This window comes from Tubulanus polymorphus, chromosome 1, assembly GCF_964204645.1.
Source record: "Tubulanus polymorphus chromosome 1, tnTubPoly1.2, whole genome shotgun sequence".
Taxonomy (NCBI): Eukaryota; Metazoa; Nemertea; class Palaeonemertea; order Tubulaniformes; family Tubulanidae; genus Tubulanus; species Tubulanus polymorphus.
In genome coordinates this window covers 19,045,782-19,070,344 of record NC_134025.1, presented here as the reverse complement: position 1 = coordinate 19,070,344, position 24,563 = coordinate 19,045,782, and the positions used below count along the sequence as shown (strand labels likewise).

The window sequence follows — 24,563 nt, the reverse complement described above, 5'->3', positions numbered from 1 at the left end:
GTACTGTTATTGAACACTATAGGTGGGTAGAATGACCTCCGAAATTTTTGGAGTGGTCAGATAACGGCAAAGGCATGTTTTGGGGGGTCAAACAAGACCGCTCCAATCTCAAAGCCCTTAGCAACGTGTTCTAAGTTACTTTTAGAGGTGTTAAACCGATACTATTCATACCCGTGCAGTGCTGCCATCTACAATAGATTCACAATAGACTTGATTACCCAAAACATTGATCTGAAGGTCGTTGGGTGTCATTTTTTGAAAGAAATGAAAATCATGAAATTTTCTAGAATTTTGACTTTACAGAATTTCATAGCATATTTTGCTTTAGTATCGTGAATACATGCTTCATTGGGCATTTAAGTGGTAAAATGATTAACTTCAAACTGTTATCTAAAAATGAGGAAAGTTAGAAACATTCAAAGAAAAAGAAAAAAGTTTACGGGTAATCCAATCAGCCCACCTCCCTGCAAACAATAGCCAGCCACCAAGGGTGAATGCAATAAATTCAGCATCAGGATGAAAATTTTGCCAACTTCTGCACAATATGGTGGCACAGGAGCTACCTGCAGGGTAACCAGCATTCGAATGGACAATTTGATAGGTGTAAACCTACTAAACTGTTGCATTTTAGATAAATTAAGTCAAATTCCTTGAGAAATTTCAAAAAATTGGTGTTTTCTCGCAATCATCATTTACGGCTGACGCACATTACCGAAAACATGATTTTGAAAAAAGTATTTGAGGTAGAGCCTTGAAATTTGAAATATTTGTTATCTATCCATAAAGCTAGTGCATGTGTCTTGGGAAAGTTAATATCTACATTATGGTAGGCTAGGTACCTCTATGAATATATAATTAGGTAGAAAATTTCTGAAAAATTGTGTAGTTTCAACTTAGAAATAATTCGGGGCGGGGCGGGGTGGTTAAACATACGCATTATATTGCTTCTCCAAGACCCTTGCCCTTTTATTACAACATGAATATCACCATGGACGTAAAGACTAGAGCCTAACCCTAGTCTATACGTCCATGATCACATAAGAGAACCATTGTATTCTTTTATATTTGTCAATTAAATTATTATCAGTCAAGAAATTGATCCTACCAATCTGCACACACCATGTTTGCATCTGTCGCCAACAATCGTCCACGAATTTAAATTCTGCCGAAACAGAAGCTACTAAGTACATATCAAAATCCAGATTCTACAAATGAATTTTACCACATGAAAATTTATCGTCATGTTTTGTATTTTTTTCTTTATATGATAAATTGAATAATTTACATTTTTATGATCATAATACATATACAATAATTGCCCTGGCAAACTATCAACAAGTCATCGTGACGATTACAAGACAAGAAGCAAATAGACACATACCAACTTAAAAATAGTTATAAACAACAGATCTAGAGTACGGTGGCATCAATAATGAGGATATACACAGGATCTAACAGCAATGTAAATCGTGGTGGAGACATGGATAAAACTGACAGCAGTTATCACTAAATGCATGCATTCATTTATTTACTGCATATTCTTGTAACCTATATAGTGACTCATTTTATCCACGCACGTTCTACAAAGCTATTGGCTCAGCTCATGTCCCACATTCTGAATTGATACAGAATCTATACAATATATATGTCATTAGCCATAGTTTTAGCCAATCCAGACTTTAATGGACGATCTCAAACATCAATACATGTATTCCAAATTTCATGAAACAGACATCATAAGTAGGAAGGGAGTATGCATTAAGGATACACCCGACTTCAACAAATTGACAAATCATCAGTTAAAACTCAGAAAATCGTGTTTACTGGACAGATATTAAAGCTTTCATTATTAATTGGTAACTATATTTGAAGAGGAGAATCAAGTACAGGTGTTCCACAAATGTAATACTGAAATATCACATGTTTAACACTGGATAAATTTATGTAAATTTCTTCTAAATCATTCCTACCTAGCCTTGAGAATATCTTTTGGCTTATTTGCTAAATGCAAAAAATGGCAATTGACAGGATATGTCATGGAGTCATACTTAATCTTAACCACACCCCTGGTATATCAAGAATGACTGTTATTTGCACAATAACCAGAAGCTCAACACAGTAAGGCAGGTTTCACTTGAACTCAAACAATTCTATAGAGTCCACTAATTAAAAACGCATAGCAAAAAAGGCAGGACTAATATGTAATACGAATGGGAGTACCATATGGAGGACCCACTATGTCTACGGCTGTGTACGTACAACAGAAAAAATATTGACCATCTCTGCAACAGAATACTCTTTCAAGTTCACAAATATTTTTTCTCATGTTTGATTGTTAACATTACAAACAAATTTGACTTACGTAACAAATGGTCAACTGGTATCAAAAACATGATCATTGTTAAAATCAATCCATATTCCATTTATTCATTAAGCCTTCCGTTATCCCTCATTACTAAAAATTTCCTAAATGCGTCGGCTGTTTTTCAACATAAATTAGATACCATGTTCTGACCTTTACATCTCAATATCTGTCAGAGCTACAGCAAAACTCTCTCAGAAAAAAATACCCGAATGAAATAATTAAAATCTCAATTAACCCATGTTTTTCACTATTTTGTTAGGCCACACAAAGAAATACCCTAGTTTCTCATCATTTTTTTCTGGAAAGTGACTAGGACAGGTAAATTTTATTTTAATTGCTTTTTTTTAAAAAAATATTGAAATAAAAAGCTAAACCAGACTTATAGCAGAGACGTGGGTGGGAAGGTTTTTACCAAATCCGCGAACAAATTTATTTTGAATTAAGAAGGTCCCTTAACCTATGAAATCAAACTGTATCATCAATTTAATCGAAAGAAAATTTTGAAATTTCAAGGAGTTTTTGGCGCACCGGCCCATTCTCCAATGACGAAATAAGACCGCTGCCACGCGGTTGATCAATTGTTTGTTTATGTCTCGAGTACATGAAGAGGATGGCTCCGATGATATCCAAATCACTAGAACATTTTCATGCCATGGACGTATAAACTAGATTATACGCCCATGTTCATACTTAAATGAACTTGTCAATAAATGGCAGAGTCCCAAGAGGAGCCCCTATCTATAATCTTCCAATCTATCACTCAAGCCAAGCGTATTGTGCCTGAATTAAAACAATGACTACTCTTATTGAGCACCTACAGGCTCGCACGTGGGCTATGCTTTGTTGGATGATTTGAAGCCCGCGACCGCAGATTCAAAATATAGATTTTTCGTGCAGCGCTATTGCATGTATATATATTATTGATCTGTTGCACAGAGTGAGTCGTTCTAGACAACAGCAGTGTTTCGCAATGATGTTATAAAAAAAGAGAACATAGCACCGGTTTTATGAGACGCCTTTACGGTCTGTTCTTTTAGTATGTTTCGATCCAACTATCAACTTTCCCCCAAGACCCTAATCCACCCCCCCCCCTATCGTTTTCTCAACGGATCTACATCAATCTCAAGAATGATAAAAATTGACCTCCAACCGCGGAAGATTTTCATCCCCGAACCATAGAATTTCAATATTTTCACACAAGGATGTAAAGTGAACTACCCAGTTCTGAATATTTGTTTAACAGGTCTTGAGGTCTTGATTTCCAAAATCTTGAAATGACAAAATTCAGTGTACACCAAACTTCAGGAACCCAAAGAAATCCTGATTTGTATCTCATAAACCCTTTTGAATGGGACAATTTTTAGTTGGGTTCTCGCCACTGCCTCTCAGGAAGCTAAGAATTCATGCTATACCTATGACAAGCAAGCTCGCCCTCGCAAAATATAGGATACACACCCTGATTGGTAATGTAGTCACTGGAAGTGACGCACTAATGGATGGGCTATTTCGACCATTATACACTCTATTACCAAAATAACCAGATACAAGCCTGGGAGTGCTCTGGTTTCAGCTATATTCTGGAAATTCAATAGGTTCAATTGAAACCTGCCTTGGAAAGTAATTGTGGGACAAGGGTAAAGTGCATGATCTAGCCATGATCCTCACAAGGGAGAGTAATTTTATCTAGTGTAGTGTGTAAATGAGTTAACGTTTTGATAGCCAATCAAACCTGGGTAATGATGCTAACATATTATTCAGCCTAAAATGACTGATCTAAATTATTTTGACAGTTTGCTTATTACACGTATCAATGCAGCATTTTCCTCTTTTAACCGCGATATTTCTGATTTCATAGTTTCTGTCATCTGAAAAAAAAGGAAAGTGAACCGTAAATACTTTTATTCTATATCGGGTAACAGCATAAAGGTGAAGGTAAAGTAAACCAAACTCAATGGTATATTATTCCTCTAACAAAAATAATTCAAGGTTCAGATGTGGTTCGAACATGTTAAATAAAATGAAAATAAAGTAACTTATGATATAACACGCAACTTGTTGGCCATAATACCATTTTTCACCATTCATATTCAATCTAAATTCAATTTTTTTTTGAATTACACGTTCTTACTTATAGGATATACATCTACACACATCATATATGGAAATGTATTATAAATACAGTCAACCTCAGTTAATCCGTCTGCATTTAAACCAAAAAAGTGTCTAATTTGTAATCCATTATCCGTACTTTGTGTAACCTATATTAGCTGTTTGGAACATTACATTTATTGTGAAAACTATATACACAGGGAACAATGGGTATTTTATACATACAATCTCTTTGTATATATTCTGTGAATCATGAATTTCTTAGCGAGCAACAGATTAGTGATTCCAATGACATCTGGTTAGTCGAATAGTTAATTGACATGAAGGCACAGCTAACTTAGTAGACATTCGTTTGCCCATCTGTAGCCTACTACTCCCCAAGCTGCCGGAATCCACCATTTTATCATCTGCTACATAAAAACAGTAAGTTGCATTCAAACCTATACGCAGCTATCAATTTGCTTTCTGCCCCTTACCAAATTGTATATAATAGTCGACTGCGCTTTAATCATTAAGTTTATTAAGACGATTAAGCCAGAATGACAAAGTACGAGGCAAGGGTGACTGTATAGGATAGCCTTGACTAATTACTATAAAAACACAAACTTGTAGTACATAAATATCAACTGGAAATAAGCTAATTTGTATATTAAATGAGGATTTTCATCTGAATTTTCTGAGGAGCAAGACGCTACATAGTGACAATCCTGAGTGCAAATGGGTTAACCAAAATATGGCCATGAAACGGTGAATATCTTTATTTTCTTGCGTGACGTGAATTTATGGCCCTATTGTCCCCTGAATATGAACAACTGTAATCTAATGGGGATAATGTGGTCAGTGGTCAGGAAATATGATGTGAATTCATGCCCCTATGGTTCCCTGAATTTAAACCGCAATCTAATGAGGATAATGTGGCCAGTAGTCAGGAAATATGAATATCCGCGGAAAACACTGACACTAACTCATCAATGTTATAGTTACATTTAAGCAACGTTGTTTTTCTGTCCAAGCCCTTGTTGTATGCTATGCAGATGTAAGACTATATTTTGTTTAGATAAACCAGTAGAGACATCCTCCATCCAGGCCTAATGATGGCGCCTAGTTTAGATCACTTTCAAGTGTTGTTGTAGCCATGTCAACAGACAATATGAACATCTGATATAATACAGGTTACGTATTATCATCATGTTACAAAAATCATCGTTGGAAATAGTAATAGCTGAATATGTACAGGGTGTCCCAGAAATTACTATACAATAAAGAATTGCACTCCCTACTTTCATTTTTAAAGATGGATACACCAAACTTATACCAGATAGATGAAAGTGATAAGTTTTTTATGGTAATCAACAATCATTTCATTTCAAACAATTTACAAGATATGCTCAATATGTGATCCCTGTAGATTTTTCATTACTGCTACCCTTTTAACAAAAATTTCCACATTTCTCAATACATCGAACCCTGTATTTGCTATTTCCTACCGAATGTTTTTATTCAAATGTTCAATAGTTGTTGGTCTGCCTTAATGGACGTCTTTGAGATATGCCCAAAAAATAATAATCAATGGGATTCAGATCAGGTGAATAGGGGGCCAGCCATTCACTCTTGAGTGAGATGATTCTCTTTCCAAAATTCTGACGTAGAACATCTACTGTCAGTTTTGCAGTAAGGGCAAGGTGGGCCCATCTCGCTGAAACCATGCATGTTTCATGTTGTTCCCCAAAAGACGCTTGAGCTTTGGAATGAAGAATATAGTTAGCATACTCCTATAGCGTGCTGCTTGGTTACAGCTTCTCCATTCTCCTAAAAAAATTAGGGTCCAATGACCTTAAGCCATTTTTGACCTAGTAAATCAGTTGTTTCAAACTTTTCCACCAGGTCATAAATGGCTCTCCTGATCAGCACTTTTTTGTTAAAGATAATACTGTATCTTCTCTGCACTTTAGATACTGATTTCACCTAATACCACCAAATTACCTACCTTTTTTGATCCCAGTAGGAAACAAATTACAGATGAAATTTTCACTCTGGGAATTTTTTTTTTAATTTGGCAGTTTAGGGTTACAATAGATTATGATGTCAAGGAGACATCAATCTGGTCACCATGGAAACAGAACAGAACTTACTGATGCCCGTCATCATCTGACCAAGCATCAATGTTTGTAGCAATTCTTTATTGTATAGTAATTTCTGGAACTTCCTGTATATGTATAATGTATTGTAACATTATAATATTGTAGTTCTGCCAATATTCTGTAATCCTTATAAAGCGAACAACCTGTACTGCTGTTCACGCTTGATTGTATTCAAATCTCTAACTATATAAAGGGCAAATAAAGTCTCAACTTCTGAGTTCACCATGAGAAATAAGCCTCGTTGTCAGTGCTTCCTGAGCTTGATCGAACCTGGTATATTAATTTGGTGCCGTGACCAGGCTCCAAGATATCTACAGACACAGCAACTACAGATTTGGCTTGTTTGAAAAAATCGAAAGCAGGTGACGAAGACACCGTTAAAAGCTGAATCTTTGGTTTTGGCAGAAAGTCCCACTGTATCCAAGCTCGATGAAATCGAATCCAGCATTGAATCAATTCAAAGGCAGCTGTCGTAGCTACGAACGATAGACGAGTCCTTCCAGAAGATAACCGCCATAGATAAGCTAGAAGAAGAAGTAGAGGAGGCCAAGGGATTCATTGAATACAGTGAACAGAGAATCAGTTGCTTGGGTAAGACATGCTTACATCTGGGATCAACATTAGATCCAACTATTAGGGAATTCAAAAATAGCAGTAATGTAAATCGGCGTTTGCCTAAATTGATATTGAAAAAGTTTTTTGGCAACATCAATGACTTTCCTGAACTTTGGGATGGTTATTGTTCAGCTATAAACAACATAACAGACATGAGCAACGCTGAAAAATAACCATCCCAGAAAATTATGGATTTAACGGAGGTTTACTGTATCGTTTAGTCAATAAAATGAAGCATGCCTATAGAAGTAAATTCAAAGAATCAAAGTTTCTTAAAAATTTTAAGCATGTATGATTTATCTGGACATCTGTTAAAAATATTTTACAATAAGGCCATCCCAAAATAATGGTCTGTTTTCCGTAACCCGACCGACCCGACTTCAAAGGTGAAAACTTCTTTTTGGTATTCAATGAAATAAATTTTATTTTTAATATTGTTTCCATATGAAAAAGGTGATAAATTTGTTTTTTTGCCCAAAAGTTTTGCAAAAAAGATATATCTACCTACCTAAGGACTCATTCCGAAAACTTCGATGAGTCGGTGTTATAGCAAACAGACAATTATTTTGGGATGGCCTAATCAAACAACGGATAACATCAAAAATTAAATCAAGAGGCACTAGCATGCTCATAAACTCCTCAATTAGTATTGGAATAAATTTGTGATAAGGGCATGATTGCAAAATTTGTCACAAGGGCGTGATTGCAATGAATTAGATTGAAACACATACTATTAAAGGTACCTCAATCATAACAGAAACAAATAAGAACAAAATCTCCTTCACAGAAATATGGAGTTCAAATCACAATAAAATTACAATCCATTTCTGCTGCTTTTGATTTTAACTCGTAATTATCAGCTCAAATTAATCAACATGAATTCAGACTTGATATATTATATTATCAACGCTACTGTCAACTTTGAAAATCTCAAACTGTCCAAGTTGAAGTCCATCATTGAGAAATTTTGACATACCACGTATAACTGTACAACTGAGTTGACTGTAATGGACAGATAATTTTGGAACTTTCGATGTATTTGAGATGATGACTATGAATTATACACAACTTTTACAGAAAATGAGAAACAAACAAATCATATCGGAAGCTCTGAAAAAGCGCAACTTAATGAACAAAGCTGAAAGCACGAAAATAATAACCAATAACAAATATACCTGAGTATCTACTTGGGGGACAGAGTCGACATTTTGACGTCGACGCCGACGGCTACGAAGTTGCTGGATAAATTCCTGCAAATTCTATTTACAAAACATCGATTGATAGAAAACTTGACACACATTTATTGGATCATTAGAATCAGGGTCAAGAGCTGTAAGATATTACTGATATCCTTCCTTGCGCTGATTCAAATCTACTGCCATGATAGACATGCAGTTTAAGATAGCATTACTGTCTAAGGATAAAATTTACTTTCAGATAATGGCATTTTGTATATGCTCTTTAATCAAATCAATATCACAACAGAAATTGGAGCACCCTGCTGTTGTACAGCAGTTGCAACAATTAGTGGATCTTTGTAGATAAACATGTGAAAGAAAATGAGAAGCTATCTCTTCACATCATTCAAGTCACATTAATATGATAAGTCATTATTTTGGCAGTCTGGCAAAACCACTAAGTACTAGTCATACAAGGAAGGATGGTAACATTATTTTCATGAGGCTTGATGTAGATTCTCTTTAGTTCATGATTTCCTTCAGCCTTTATAAAGATATTCTATGATTTTTAGAAACCTGGCGCAAATCTGACTACAGTGCACAACTGGAAAAACTATGGCAGTTATCAGAACACAACAACTACGACAACATCAATGTATGATGATGAACATGCAAAGAGTTCACACGTATATTTTTACCTACTATCTCGACAGTTTAGCTACAACTCTTGTTAAGGCTCGGTTCTCATCTTTTAATCTATAGTTATCCGATTTCAAATATGCCAAATTCTGTAAAGCGAGACCCGGCTATCATTATATATTCATAAATTCTTTTATTATGCACATTTATAATCAAGCTGATGTCAATTTCATGAACAAAACTTGTATTAGTAAATAATACGTATATTTGTACAAAGGTGAATAAGTGTTCATAATATGTAATTCAATGTATTTAGTGACCCTTTCCATTAGGTAATTCAAGTGAAATTAACCAATACAAATAAGAAAATCATGAAATTATTACTTTCTCTGATGTCCCTTGTACGCACTTAGCAACTGGAACAGAAGATAGAATGAAGAATACCCACTCAGCAAATGGCATTTTATCTGATATCCAACATAAGCATTATACTAAAAAATCTACCTAGGGACCATTCATTATTACGTACGCATAAAATTCCGATTTTTAATCCCCCTCCCCCAGTATCAGACCTGCCTACCCATGATTTTTGCTGCCAGTAGTTTTAGTAGTAGTAAGGCAGAGAGTAGTTTTTGCCATTTATCCTAGATCGTATTCAGACTCTTCTAAGAGTAATTTTGACTTCTGCTTCCCAGTCAAAATCGTAGTTTTCACTTCCTCAGAGTACTTTTAAAATGGAATAAACAATCTTCTAATGATTTTCTTTTATTCTAATCTAAACTGTTATGAAGTGATCATGAATTGCAAAAAATAAGTAACACATTTTTTCATTAAACTAACCACAATCTTCAGCTTTAATAATATTTCATTTTAAAGCAACTTCAGATGTTTCTTTCGTTTTAGTAAACAATGTTTGGATTGAAGGTGTTTATAACGGTGCTTTAGTCAAATCCTTGTGTCCTTGTTTTTCTATGTGCCTATGACAATCCGACTGCCTGCCATGAGAGCACGATATATTAATATTGCACGTCGAACAGTACGGAAACATTCTCCCTTTACAGACGTTTTTAAACAAGGCCACTTTTCAGAATAGAGTTCGATGAACCGTTGATTCGATTTGTTTGTAGCCGGCGATGAATCAGCGTCATTATCATTACTCGCGCTGGCACGCTTAGGCATTGCTATTCTCATCCACACTGCGAACAGAAGAGTGGCTGCTGCGCAAAAGACTGTGGGTGAACTTAGTCTTAGTCTCGGCAATGTTTGCGTTCGAACCCCACACAAGTTTTCTATCACGTGACATAAAAATTAAACCAATGAAAACGCGTGATTGATCCCAAGAGTGACTGAATACAACTACAATTTCAAGGCTGTAACTAGCATTTGAATTTTGAAGAGAGCCAAGAGAGGTACCCGAAAAAGGGCATTTCTCATAGGATAAATAATAATTACAATCATATTTGCAATGAATTACCCATGGGCAAAAAGTGATTTACCTTGAAAACAGAAAATTCAAAATTTAAATTCAAATTTTAAAAACTTAAAATTTTTTATTTTCTCGAGTCCAAAGTTCTATTTTTCGAATCCCGACCAGAATTTTCTATAATTCCCTTCATTTCAAATGTTGCATCGTGTGGCTGTGCAGAAAACCCATTATTGATGCTTTGTAGCTCTTTTTTCCGCTTTATGCGATTAATCCTAGCATGTATTTGTGACGTATTATATTTCACCGATCACAGTTTCATGGGTGATCAACCATGTATATTATAGTGTATATAAACATTTTCCTGCAATAAAGTAGGGTTCAGTTTTCGTTCGTATCTAGCTGTGTTGGAGTTACTTTTCTGCCTTTGGAGGATCTACAGTAACAGGACATTTTCCGTATGACATTTTGGTCCCTCGAGCCGAGGAAATAGAAACAGCAAGATGGACGAAGACAATGAGAAAAAATTATGCAACACAAGGAAAGGACATCGGAGTCACCTCACGAAATTATTTACGAAAGGAAGAGATGCGGTATCTCAGGAGCAAAGCGTGCAAGGTATATCCATTGTATCGATGATGAAGGAAATAAATTGCCCATGGGCAAAGTGTGGTTTACCTTGAAAGCTAGAGGTTGTTTGGAGTAAAGGCTGGCTTATGTCGACAAGCAACGCAACGCCTACCGATGCAACTGAGAGCAACCGCGATCGCAGCCCAGCTTATGTCGACTGCGCTCCGATTCGCAGCAATCCTCCCAGTTGCTTCCCTGCTTATGTCGGTTGCCATTACCCGCAACTGCAACGGCTCAAATGGTCACGTGATAAGCATTTTGTGGATAAATTTGAATTATTTTGAACTATTGGGAAAAATATTTCTATTAGAAAGCTATTTCTTTAAGATCTTAATCTTTCTGATTCGGTTTTGAATACAATGTGCTAGCGACATTATATAAAGATGGCCGCTCACACCATAATTCTGCCAATTTCGTTTCTAGATCTTCGGTCCAGTCATCTGCCGTGCTGAAGGTTTGGTTTACATTTTGAAATACTTGAATTTGAAAGTTCATGACTAATTATGAATGACGCTAACTAGCTGTGATAATTTGTACTATGTATATGCGGTCTCCTATTGGCTGGAACCCCTGCGATCGAAAGCAACTGTCCGCCTACCGTAGGCCGGAGTAGAACATGGGCAACTAGCCGCACACGGCTTGCGACGAGTCGGTAGGCGTCGAGTTGCTGTCGCAAGCCGGCTTATGTCGAACCGATAGAGCAGCAACTGGTGGCCTCTCGTAGGCCGCTAATCGACGATAAACCCAGTTGGGTCGGTAGGCGTCGCGTTGCTTGTCGACATAAGCCAGCCTTAAGGGCATTGCTTGAAAAATTATTTTAATTCGTGACTTCAAAGTTCTAGAAGTTTATATTGTATTTTATCTTTCTTAAAGAATTATTTTGTAGTCAAATAAGACCAAAGATAAACATTTGTTTATGGTCTACGTCTTAAATTTCTTGGAAAGTCTTGGGAACAAAACCTTTTCCGATGTATGGCCGAGGAAGCTAAAATCGGGGCGTAGTATTAGATCGTTTTAAATCCTGGAATTTACCACTACAATAGTCAGACCTCGGCCTATACCTACAGTTTGCTGCTTAGTATTTTCAGGTCACAAGAAATTACAATTTATTACAAATTCCATCAAACTGAAAATAGCGCTCATTTGCTACGACGATTATTCATCCTGTTATCATACCAAACGTGCACGCGCCAAGCAGGGTTACAGCATCACCATGTAGAAATGATATATTCTCACCAGCAATGAGCATTTAAAATTCGCACATATACGGCACCTAGTCCAATGAAACTTGCCATTAATGGCTTTCCCATAATTATTTTAGTAGCGCCGGAATTCCCCGTATATCCCAAAAACAGCCAATCACATCCGCTCGTAGAGATGACGCCTCCCAATCGAGAATTTTCCCGCCAAAAACAGTTTTTCGTCGAATTTTAACAATGTTGACCATGTCATCGTCGGAGGTTCATCATGTCTTCAATCGCATCGATTATACGTCGTTTAACCCGAGAACCAATGAAAAAAATGCTCACATAAAAAAACGTACCGCGATTTTACATGAATTGGCTCAATGCCAACCTCACACTGCTGACAAAGGTAAACCAAAAATTCAAATGATGACCGATTTAGATTCAAACTTATTAGAATTTTATTCGAAAGAAAAAGAAGTTTGCGACTTTATCGCCGAGTCAGAAGATTAGTTGTCGGAATGAAAAATTGATTTGTCAGTGTTGGAGCATTCCGTACAAGCTCTTACGATTAATGTTCCTCCAAACTGTGATTTTACTACTCTTCCAAAAAGATTAATGCTCGAAAAATTAAAATTGCTGACATTCTCAGGAAACCTCCTAGAATGGAAGTCATTCTGGGACTTATTTTGCACAACAGTTGACGAGCAATCGGATCTCTCGGGGATCGAAAAATCTAGTCATTTGATTACTCATTTGACAGGAGAAGCCTCAGAATGTCTTGACGGGGTTCCGTTAACCGATGTGAATTATTTCGTTGCGAAAAAGTTATCGTACGACCGATTCGGGCAAACTCATAAAATCGCTGAGGTCTATATGACATCCTTGTTGAGTTTACCGGCACCCCGCTATGATCTAAAATCGTTGAGGTCGTTTTACGATAAGTTAGGGAAATACATCAGGAGTTTAGATTCAATAGGGAAGCCTACTTCAAATTATGGCGCCATGTTAGTTCCAGTTCTGCGAACGAAATTACCATATGAAGTAAATTTGAGTATTTCTAAAGAGCATGGCAATAAAGACTAGGACCTCGACTCGTTGCGTACGGCTATAAAGAATGAAGTGTTTACTCTCGAGGCGTGTAACACTTTGAGTAGTTCGAATTCAACACAAGCCAAAAGTTCAACCGTGACGTTGCTGATTTTGACCGTAGACCGCGTGAATTATAATAGACCGTTAAATAAACTTATATCAAAATTCCTCTGTAAACTGGTTAAACTCAACACTTGATTTCCCCCTTGATTATTTGTTATTTGTTCTCTCATCAATTTCGTCTCTGACTTAACTTGTATTCACCTTTGTTTTAATTTAAGTGCCCCCTAGTTTGTCTTTCTTTTTACTACTGACTTTAAGTTTCATTTATATTTATACTCACTATTGTTGTTTATAATTACCCCTTAGTTTGCTTCCCTTTAATCTATTTTAGCGTGTAACTGTTTCTACGTTAATTTTCTTTTAGTTTGTATCATCTCTGATTACTTGAATTAGTCTCTTTGTCTCTGGATTGTATATATATCTCATAATTTCTGTAGTATCTCATTATTCCTGAAGATGACTATTAGGATATAGTCGAAACGTTGAAATAAACTACTATCTCGAAGTTTCATTTTCGGACTTTTTATTATCATTGTGGGATTCTCTCCTCATCGCGTCAACACGGATATAGTGTTCTACCAATCGTGAATCCAATTCTTACGTGAAATCAGAAACGTCTATTGAAAATGTTTACATTTCAGTAGCCGTTAATACAGTTCAAACAATTCCAGTTCATTTAAAAACTGCTGTTGGGTAACGGGACCCGAGGAACATTACTTTGCCAACATCCTTTTCGATGATGGGTCGCAAAGATCATTTGTTGCGGAAGAGTTATCAAATCTTCTAAAATTACAGATTATCAAAAATGCAGATTTGAATTTGTGTTCTTTTGGGGCAACTTCGACTACGAACAGGAAAGTCGATATTGTAGAGATTAACATAATATGTACAGATGGATCTACTTTAAAAGTCGAAGCAATAGTTATACCGGCCATAACTAAACCATTACCTGTGCCTTCTGATATTGAAACAATTAATGAATTTAAAGGTCTTATTCGCAAAACCCATACATTACGCTTCAGATCACATCGGCATTTCTGTATTAATCGGAAGTGATTATTACTACAATTTTATTGAGACTGAAGGCACAGTACGGTCTAGCGATGGTCCAGTAGCGGTTCCAACTAAACTCGGTTATGTTATAACTGGGCCTAGGAATAATGGTAGTTCTAGTAATGTTAGCATGTTACATGTAGTATCAGAGCCTGATTCTTATAATCTTGACCGATTCTGGTCATTAGATATTTGAGGCATCATGCCTCCAGTTGACGAAACTTCCAATTTTTTAGAGGAATATCTAAATAGTTCTATTTCTAAAGAAGGAGGTATCTATCAGGCAAAACTCCCGTGGAGAGTGGGTTATGGTCCTTCACCATCAAATTACTCGGTAGCAAACGGCCGTACAAGATCATTCGCTCGGCGTCTGTTTCAATCTTCGTTGTTAGAGAGTTACGATGGGATAATCAAATATCAATTAGAACGCGACTTCATTGAGGTGACCTACCCTGATCCTATTGATGATTTAGGGATTCTTCATTATATTCTGCATCATGCCGTATTTCGAGAGTCTAATACTACACTAGTTAGTTACCTAATCGATGGTGGTAAGCTCTTTATAATCAGATGGGCTTATACCAATGTTAGGGATGACAAGGGCCATAACACGGTTGAAAAAAGTAACACTTCAAAAATATACTTTCTATTCACTTCAGTCCACAATTAATGGCTTAATTCACAAACTACAGAGGTACCTTTCGAAATAATCCAATTTTATGTATGTTTCGAGTGATTAATCAACATTATTTTGAGAAATTAATTGATTTCTCCACAAATTTCGCCATTGGCTGCCATTTCTGTGTATTGCATATATGTGGCATGATAGACAAGGATTTATATAAAACTTCCAAGACGAAACGATAATTTTTATTTTTGATGGTTTTCCAACATCTATTTCAAATCTTCGTGCTTTCCATGATAAATAATGAAATAATAAATTCTGGATGAAGAAAAATGTGAATTAGTGTTGATTTCTTAATTTTTTCAATTTCGTCGTTTCGCTTCGTTAGTTTGTGCTGTTGTCCTGGCCTCAGTCCACAGGTGCCAACACCCTCCAGTAATTTTCAAATTGGCAGCTGTTGACTCGACGGAAATTTACTCTCACTTTACGGCCAATTTGCACATGGATTAAGATCGTCGGGTGAGGTGTTATAGGTATCACACAAACTACGAATCTGTTGTGCGTCGATTATAACAAAAATCAGACGGATATCTTAAGAGACAATGAAATGCCAGGCAAATTACTCGTCGGTCAAATTGGCTGACGAATATTTCATTGAAAAATTACCTTCCCATTCCTGACTGGTTTGTGAAAATATCCGATCGTGAAACTAAACCACAGACAGGTTACTGACTAGTACTAAACCTATCCATATAGTATTTGACTGTAGTTGTCGTTCTTCCGAAAACTCATTTAGTTTGAATGATTGTTTGGAGTCAATGAACTCACTTCTATTCTCATACGATTTCGATTATTTGACTGCGCAGTAACCACTGATATCAAAAAAGCGTTTTTACACGTTGGTTTAGATAAATCGGATCGAGATTCTACGCGTTTACTCTGGCTTAGTGATTCGGAAGACACTGAAAGTACGTTTGAGGTTTATCGCTTTAAGAGAGTTCTTTTCGGTGCGACATGTTCGCCGTTTATGCTATATAGTACAATTATATATCATCTTAGAAACAATTTCGAAGGTAAATTTATGAATAACCTTTTACGAGATATATATGTCGACAATAATAGTACAAGCGTAGACTCTTTGTCAGATGTAATTCAGTTCTATAAAGAAGCGAGATCACTCAAGGAAAATGCCAATTTTAATTTTCGGTGCAGGGCATCGAATAGTTCACAGCTACCTGAGTTGGTAAATGTCATGGCTCTGGCTTTATGCTTTATTCATAACCTTAAATCAATAAAAAAGGATCGAAATCATGGACCACTATCGTCATCAGAAATCGTGAATGCTGAAAAATTGATAATCAAATATTTTCAGTCCGCTTTGTTTGCCGAGATAATGCAGGATTTGACTAGTGGCACAAAGATAAAGAAATTATCCGTAGTTAATCAACTACAATTATACATAGACGACGCGGGGATTATTAGGTGCAAAGGTCGTCTCCAGAATGCTGACATGAGTTTTGATTCTAAACACCTGATCTTCATACCAAAATCGTGTATGTTATCTAGTTTGATTATCAATGATGCTCATCTGCAGGTCATGCATTTCGGAATAATAAATTCAATAATGAAAATCAATTCATACCGTTCTTTTTCTTTTTGGCAAATATTTGGTCGCACTACCCATATCAAAAAGTCCGATAAAGAGCTCAATAAGCTAAGAATATTTAAGAAAGGTGAATGTCTAGATAGAAGAAAACATATGGCAAGTTGTTTTTAAGTGCTGCTACTACCACTGTGACAATGAATTATTCAACTTAAATGGTTGCCAGGCTATGCAACTATGACGCTGCCTAACTACACAAACCAAATACGGGTCACAATGTTGTGGACACAGCAAGATGGGGCGACACGCTGAAACACTAACTCTTACAAACGTGGATTCAAAAAGGTTTTGTTGAACTAGATAATTTAATCACCTTTATTTCCTCTTCTTTCTCAGACAACTTTCTTTCCAATGCCCGTTTCTCCTGCAAAAAATACATCAAATATACACCCACAAGGCAACATACATTTTCTTATATGACACAAAACCATTTTTAAAATTTGCTTCTTCTGTGCTGTAGTAAAATACCTTTTTCAATTCATCAGCTTTTGTTTTATTATCGACGGATTCTTGTTGCAACCGACGTATGTCATTCCTTAACCGCTCACATTCCACTTTTTCATCTTCATATAACTGAAACCCATGATCAGGAGTTAGTTACACAGATGGGCATTAACACATTACCACTCAAGCTGGCCGTATCAACCCTGCTTATTACTCAAGCCACCCGAATCCGCTGCAGTACTTTTTTCGTATGCTGCACAAATATGGTTATAATGGGATTCAAACCCAATAGCTTATGAAAACTAGACAATTTAGCTCCACCCATAAACCGCAACGATGTGTCTACGTCACCGTAATTTTTTCTCACTTCGCCGTAATGCTGTAATATAATGGATGGTACCATAATAGATAACGGTGATGATCGGAAGGTTGGCAGCCCTGAAACTGTAAGTCAACTGATTGATGATACAACGTGGTTTTTCTTGGCGAACATAAGAATGATACTTTCCTCCAATAAAGAACTCTGGTAAAATTGAAACAAGAGGCCCACAAGACTTATACCTTCGTGATGCAGTAGAAGAAGGATGATCTAGTATTCAAAGCTTTACAGAAAGATTTTACATAGTAATGATGTAACAAGTTTTAAAATAGTTAAGATGACATAGGCTGATATATGTGGCGATAATGTTCATTAGGGTTTTCTGTTTCTTCACAGAAGACCCTATTGAAATTCGCGTGATTATTAGGGTTTTCTGTTACATCACAGAAAACCCTATTGAGATTCACGTGTTTCTTATTATTATTAGTATTATTTTTTTCCACACTTTTTTTGTCAAAAGTACATAGGCTTATTTACATTACCACTGTTGCCGATACAATCCGTCTGATATCATTCAGCTCACTTCGATCTACAAATACTCCGTGCGTATTTTGAAGAATCATAGTTACAAAAGCACTGTCGGGCCGTAAACATCGAAAATTGAGCCCCATTCAAAGAGCCGACATGTTTTTCTAAGTCGTCTTTCCAAAATCTACCACACGTTTCTTGTCACATCGATTATCAATTCAAGCATAAATTAACAAATTTGTTACCCAAAGATTGCACATTCTGTCGCGGTTTTTAAAAACTAATTTTAACAATAGCCCATTTTCCTCATCAAATCATATTACCGATACACAGGAAATTTACTACTTTAGATTTTAAAAGCACTGTCGAGCCGTAAACATCGACAAATCGACGTGTGTCACTACATTGTCGTTCTGGGAATCAGCTGCAAGTTTCTCCTCATCATGAGAATCAAATCGAGTACAAATTAATTTATTACTACCAGTGATTTGGCTGCGGACTTCAAGCAGTTAGTTTAGCAATACCTATTTTTCTTTACCAAATTAACTGTGTATTTACTAGATAAATCATAAGTGTACCGGGGAGTCGTAGGACTAAACTAAACATGCCGAAGAGATATAGCGGAGAAAAGCTGTTATGTCGACGAGGTATCAAAATAAAAGAATATATTACTTTATTTGGCAGCGGGCTTCAACCTCTATATCAATACCATCAATACTCTATACTCAGTACATACCTATCATTGTCAAATGCACAAGGTATTTACTAAATACAAGTATATAACACACTCCTTTCCGTATGCTGGACTCACACTTGACATTCAGAGTAAGCGTTCGCTGTGTCGCTTGAAGTGTTTATCGAGTTTTACGCGGCTTTAGGCCTACCGGTACTGAGCTTTACTGTCTCAAACAAACGCAGTATAATTGTTGCGTTTATTAACGGACTCATTGGATTGAACTTCAAAGCAAAATTTACGATATTTAGGAGGGTTGTTATTCAATAGGCCTACGACCAATCTGTCCGGATGTTAGGCCTACGCATATACATAGGCCTACATAGGCTAGTAGCCTCTAATAGGTTAAAGCTAAGTCCACTGTGAAGGAGGAATCAGATTTATTAAAATGCATGTTAATTAGTGATTAACTGGTTGTGACTTGCAACGATCAATCACAATTATCAATTTTATTGCCAAAAATGAAGATTTTTTTGAAAATTTCGTCTGAGCAGACAGCTTTATAAGCCAGACTTTTCATTTGAGTTTTTTCATCATAAATGAAAGTGGTATTTCATTAATTCCTAATGACTTAAGCCGGGCGAAGGTCGGCCTTGCGACGGCTTGTGACTCACTGCGACGCCAATCACTGCGACCGCCAGCAACGATTGTGTCGCAACGACTCATCGACCTACGCTCCCTTGCGACGGGTTGCGACTTTCAGCAACTACAGTCACAAGGAGTCGCACGTGTTCTACTTTCTGCGACGCGACACGACTGTCACAACCAACCTACGCGCTCTTGCGACTGGCAGAAACTAGTCGCACACAGTCGCTGACAATCGTTTGGCAACCGACTTGCACCGAAACTTGCGATGCAACACGAGGATCGCATCGCGTCACAAGGCTGACCTATGTCCGGCTTTAAGTTACTGCGGAGCCCCAGAAATATCTTTTTTTTTTCGTTCAAAAGACCTTTCGCTTGAAAATTCTTTCGTCGGAACAAAGTTGATTTCGTTCCAACCAATAATATTCTGTTCGATTGGACCAATTTGTAAAAATCGTTAGAACATAGTTGAACAAACTTTTTTTGTCCAAACTAAAGGTTTTTCGCTCGAAACAATCGTTCGATCGAACAGAATCGTTTAAATTTGAACAGAATTTTCTTGTCAGAACATTAAGTTTTTCGTTCGAACAAGTATATTGTAAAAAGTTTTTTCTCCGAACCAAAAGTATTAAGTATTTCGTTCAATCGAACAGAATTGTTTTCATTCAAACATTCGTTTGAAAAAATTGTTTTCGCTCAACCAAATTTTTTTGCCGGGACAAAAAGTTTTTCATTTCAACAATAACAAAGCTTTCAGAATGAAAAGTTTTGGTACAAACAAAAAGCGTATTGTTTGATCAAACAGAATTGTTTTCATTCGAACAAGATTCTCTTTGGTCAACAGCGTGTTAAGGTCGTTTTGGAAATTTACTCGGTCTGGTACATTTGGGAATACTGTGTATGTCATTTGTCAGGACATTAAACAGAAGACGACTTAGGATACTACCTTGCGTGACTCCACTAGTTAGACCGACTTATTCCAAGATGAGGCGCTCCGTTGATTTCGGCTACAAGTTTTCGTTCAGAGATAATGCTGAGCCATTTCGGCGACCTATCATTGATACTGTTTCCTAATAGCCTTGTTTAGTAATGGCTGATGTTGTACCTTATCAAATGCTTTGTTGAAATCATAAAGAGAAATTATCCCCTAACAGTCGATTTTCAAGAGTCAAATAGGACCATCTGGTCCAGTTGTCCATGGTTTAAAGTAGGTCTAATTGACTGTTTGTCGAGCTTCCTCTTATAAAACTGTGTTAACCATTGAACAGGATTCTAAGACTGTGCAGAAAACCCGTTATCGCTGCTTTGCAGCTATATTTTTTTTTTTCCCTTTTCCACACAGTTTTTGTTAAAAGTGTAAAGGCTTCCTTACCTTACCGCTGTCGCTGATACAATCCGTATGACATCCTTCAGCTCACTTCAATCTCCAGATACTGCATGGGAATTTTGATAAATACACGTTATAAAGGCACTGTCGAGCCGTAAACATCAGAAATTTGGCTCCGTGCAATTAGTAGCCATGTTGTGTTTTCTTTCCGACATTTCTCTCTTCTTTTCGAGGAAGAGCTATCGAATAATTCCCTCTCTTCTCCACAATCAATTTCAAAGTCAATTTTATGAATTCATTGCTCAGCGGGTCGAGTCCAAGAGTATACGAGTCCGGCGTTCGCGTGTCTGACAGGTTTACGGGCATTTGTTTGTAACCTCTTATTTTTGATTTCTTGTTATTCCGGTTATTTCATTTAAGTATATTGCTGATCAGTTCATGTAACCAAAAGCGTCAATAAACAGATTTTGAATTGATTAAGTTTAAATCAAGGTCAATGAGTTGCGGATGACTACTAGAATTACGTTCGTCTCAGAGAGAAAACAAACGACAGAAAAGTATCAGGTGATTATCGATAGCCTACTACGGTACACGCAGTTGACAAACAGTGTTAGGCCTGTGCCGGTTGGTGCGTACTGGGACTAAATATACTGGTTGGTCAGTTGGTTCGGTTGTGAAGTGTGGAAGCTACTACTAACGCCGTATGTGAGTTCCTAGTAGCCAATACCATTTTAAGTACGAAGTTGTTACCCGTACATGACTGTACGGTGATATCCACAGGAAAACCATTCGTGAGTTCCCTAAAAACGCCGTAAGTGAGTTCCTATAATCTGCAAACGTGCATGCGTGAAAGAATAGAGTTTGGGTTAGGTGAGGCTAGGCTATTTGTAAATCAAATTTTATCCACCCTGCAGTTATGTTCTGTGGCACAGTGGGTAAATCACTGGACTACTACTGGATTTTTTTTTCATTTGGTTTCGAATCCCAATATTGCAAGTCTGAGCGTCAACGTACTCACATACGGCTAACCTGTAGAAATCACCGTACAGTCACCTACAGGTAACAACAGCGTTTTAAGTATTAAGTGAGTACAACAAGCCTACCATGCCTATGTACTACAAACACAACTTTTTCCCTCTCGTCGGCCCTCCAGTGATGTTACTATAACTGGTGCCATTATAACATGGATAGGATTTGGTCAGGACTAGCCTAAAGTCTAATTCAGTCTATGTACTAATGTACTAATGTACTAATTCACTCGATAGGCCTATTTTTAAAACAATACAGTGAAGTATTCACACGCAGAAAGGCTAATTGATTTGAGCCATGTGATTAAATTTGGCGAGGCCTTCTCTGACCTGCTGACATTAATAGTCAAACCAAAACGTTCATGTGGTCACGGCTTATATACCAGAAATCATTGTAGGCCTGTACATTTTGCTGTTCGTAGGTTTGGTATACCGATTTCTCCATTCTTGGCTGACGGTGTACGGTACAGCTGTATGCATTATACAATTGTTCCAATGGGAATAGGGCCTATTGATTGGGCTTATTATTTCCTGCTTAAGAATACTGAAATAAGCCTAACGTTCATTCAAATATCCAACATTCATTTTAGACTGAAGAAGGGTGGTAGTAACCACCCGAAATATTTCTTATATGTTTTAATAAACATTTTATCATCTAATTCTTTTATTGTGGGATTTTACTCGTATCAGTGAAAGTTTGATTACTGTATACATGTACTGTAGGTTTTCATGTTGTATGAATATTTTGCAGTTCAAATGGGTATGATGCTGATGTCAAACGCATGAAGTTAGATTAGTCAAGGACAGTCAACAACAATGAAGATATCTCTCTTCGACCGATGTTGCACCATAGAAGATCTGATTGTTTCAACTCAAGGAAAGTGATTCAACACGATCGACATAACACTGGAATAGGTTTGCAGTAACTAACGGTTCATTTCATTTAGTCCCATGTACTTTTTAGCCAATTTGGATTTGATTGTAATTGAAACTCTGGAACTGTTAACAAAAGGCAAGTAAGACAAGTTGAAACAAGAGGCCCATGGGCCTTGAAGCATTGGTAGATTATATACTGTGGTATTAAGTGGTTATAATGTTTTACATCTGCCGCCAAATCTTCTATGACGACGTTGATTGGGAGGACCACAGACTTAAAGGTCTATTTGTCTAGTACAATTTTATTCCTGAAAATGAATTTATTTTCTGCCGAACGATTTAGCCTAGGCTATTTGTACAGTTAAACCTCATTAATGCGATTCTGTTAAAAAGACGGAACTAGTTTATTCTGATGTTTTCCATCATGTCCCAGCCAAGATATTTATATCAATCAAGATTTGCATACAAAAACCCATTTTTACGCATGAACTGTTAGGCCCCACTGAATAATGAAAACAAAAACAGAACCATTTTTCTGAATGCAATTGCAAGACCCTCTGATCTTAGAGCTCCAATCTCTGATGCATGTACGCATGCAAAACGTCGCAGAGAACGATGCCGGCGTTGGTGTCACTGAGGCCGGCTGATGATTGTTTGTTTGTCTTTTTGTTTGTTTGGCTTTACGTACGTCGTTTGGATCTTGGTTTCCCAAGAGTATTCCTATTGGATTGTTCATTTAACCTCACGACGGTATGGCCTATGAAGTGTTGCCCGCACACTGTTCGCAGCCAGCAGGACTCGAACCCACTTGTCACTCAGCATTGATAGTGGATTCAACAGCATCACGCCTTATCTCACTGAGCTACCGAGGCCGCTCGATTCAATTCCAAAAAACTACAGCAGCGGCAAATAACCATCGCAATATTGCAAATTTACGACAAACAACGCGTAAATTCAATCACTGTTGTTTAACGCATGGAAAAGATAATAAAAGGTATTTTTTCCCAGCGCGCATTACAAAGCGAATCTCTGTCGAGTGCGTAAGAGGGTGCTACCGCCTTATGAGTGAGCAGCAGGCGGGTAGGGCATCCTAAAGTGAAAACTTATATTAGAATATAGGCGAATCGAATTTTACAATGTCAGTCAACCGATTGATGATACAACATGGTTGTTCTCGGCATACTTAACAATGATATTTTCCTCCAATAAACAACTCTGGTAAAATTGAATAAAATGATCTATCTTTATTGGTGATATCGTATCATGGTGGTAGCCTACCGTTTACCGTTACTGTTTCGTGTCATCATGAAATGGTTTTAACTTTAGTAAAGGCGTTCCCGCACGATCACATACGGGTTTCAGTCACGGGTAGGCTGCCATTCCACTGCTCTAGAAATACGTATTCTGACGCTGAGAATGAATCCCAAATAATCCCATCGATACTGATAGTTGGAATAACAGTGATATCCAAACACTGTGATATTTATAAACCGGAGGTACATAATTTTATGTTTTTCTATTCAGAAGAGGCTGTTCCCCATTCTTTACTGCCAACGTCAATGCGGACATATCGCTACGCGATTGTTTAACCCGCTCTCATCTACCAGATAATGAACGAGAAAAATGCGATCGAATAATTTTTTGGACCATTAAATCAGAAATCTGGCGACGCTATGTTGTGGGGAATAATTGAAACATTTTTTAAAATCATTTTCAGCTGTTTCTAATGTTTTACGTGAATGGAGTGACAATTTGAAGTTACTATGAAAATGAGAAGAGTCGGCGCTATTTTTTCGTACTACATTTTCGATCCATTTTACTAGCATTGGCATGGCGTCATAGACGTCAACCAATGCTAAAAACACAAGTTATGCTTGATTCTCATGTTCAAATTTAATTCAAATTCAAATTTATTTTATTGCATCATATTTACAAAGCATATC

At 37.0% G+C, this 24,563-nt stretch overlaps 1 protein-coding gene across 7 annotated transcripts in view; it reads right to left on the bottom strand.

Moving 5' to 3' along the window:
* Nucleotides 1-820: 820 nt before the first annotated feature.
* Nucleotides 821-24,563, bottom strand: part of LOC141915448 (uncharacterized) — a 134,488-nt gene continuing 110,745 nt past the window's right edge. For 5 of the 7 annotated variants that reach the window (XM_074806974.1, XM_074806977.1, XM_074806978.1 and 2 more), the window contains 4 exons: nt 17,249-17,353; nt 17,094-17,144; nt 8,406-8,489; nt 821-4,230 (listed from right to left, as the gene is read on the bottom strand). In XM_074806974.1, the coding sequence (XP_074663075.1) occupies nt 4,144-4,230; nt 8,406-8,489; nt 17,094-17,144; nt 17,249-17,353 (327 nt within the window). In that variant the 3' untranslated portion in view covers nt 821-4,143. The remainder of the gene's footprint in view (nt 4,231-8,405; nt 8,490-17,093; nt 17,145-17,248; nt 17,354-24,563) is intronic. The other 2 variants (XM_074806979.1, XM_074806976.1) reach the window with 2 other exon arrangements.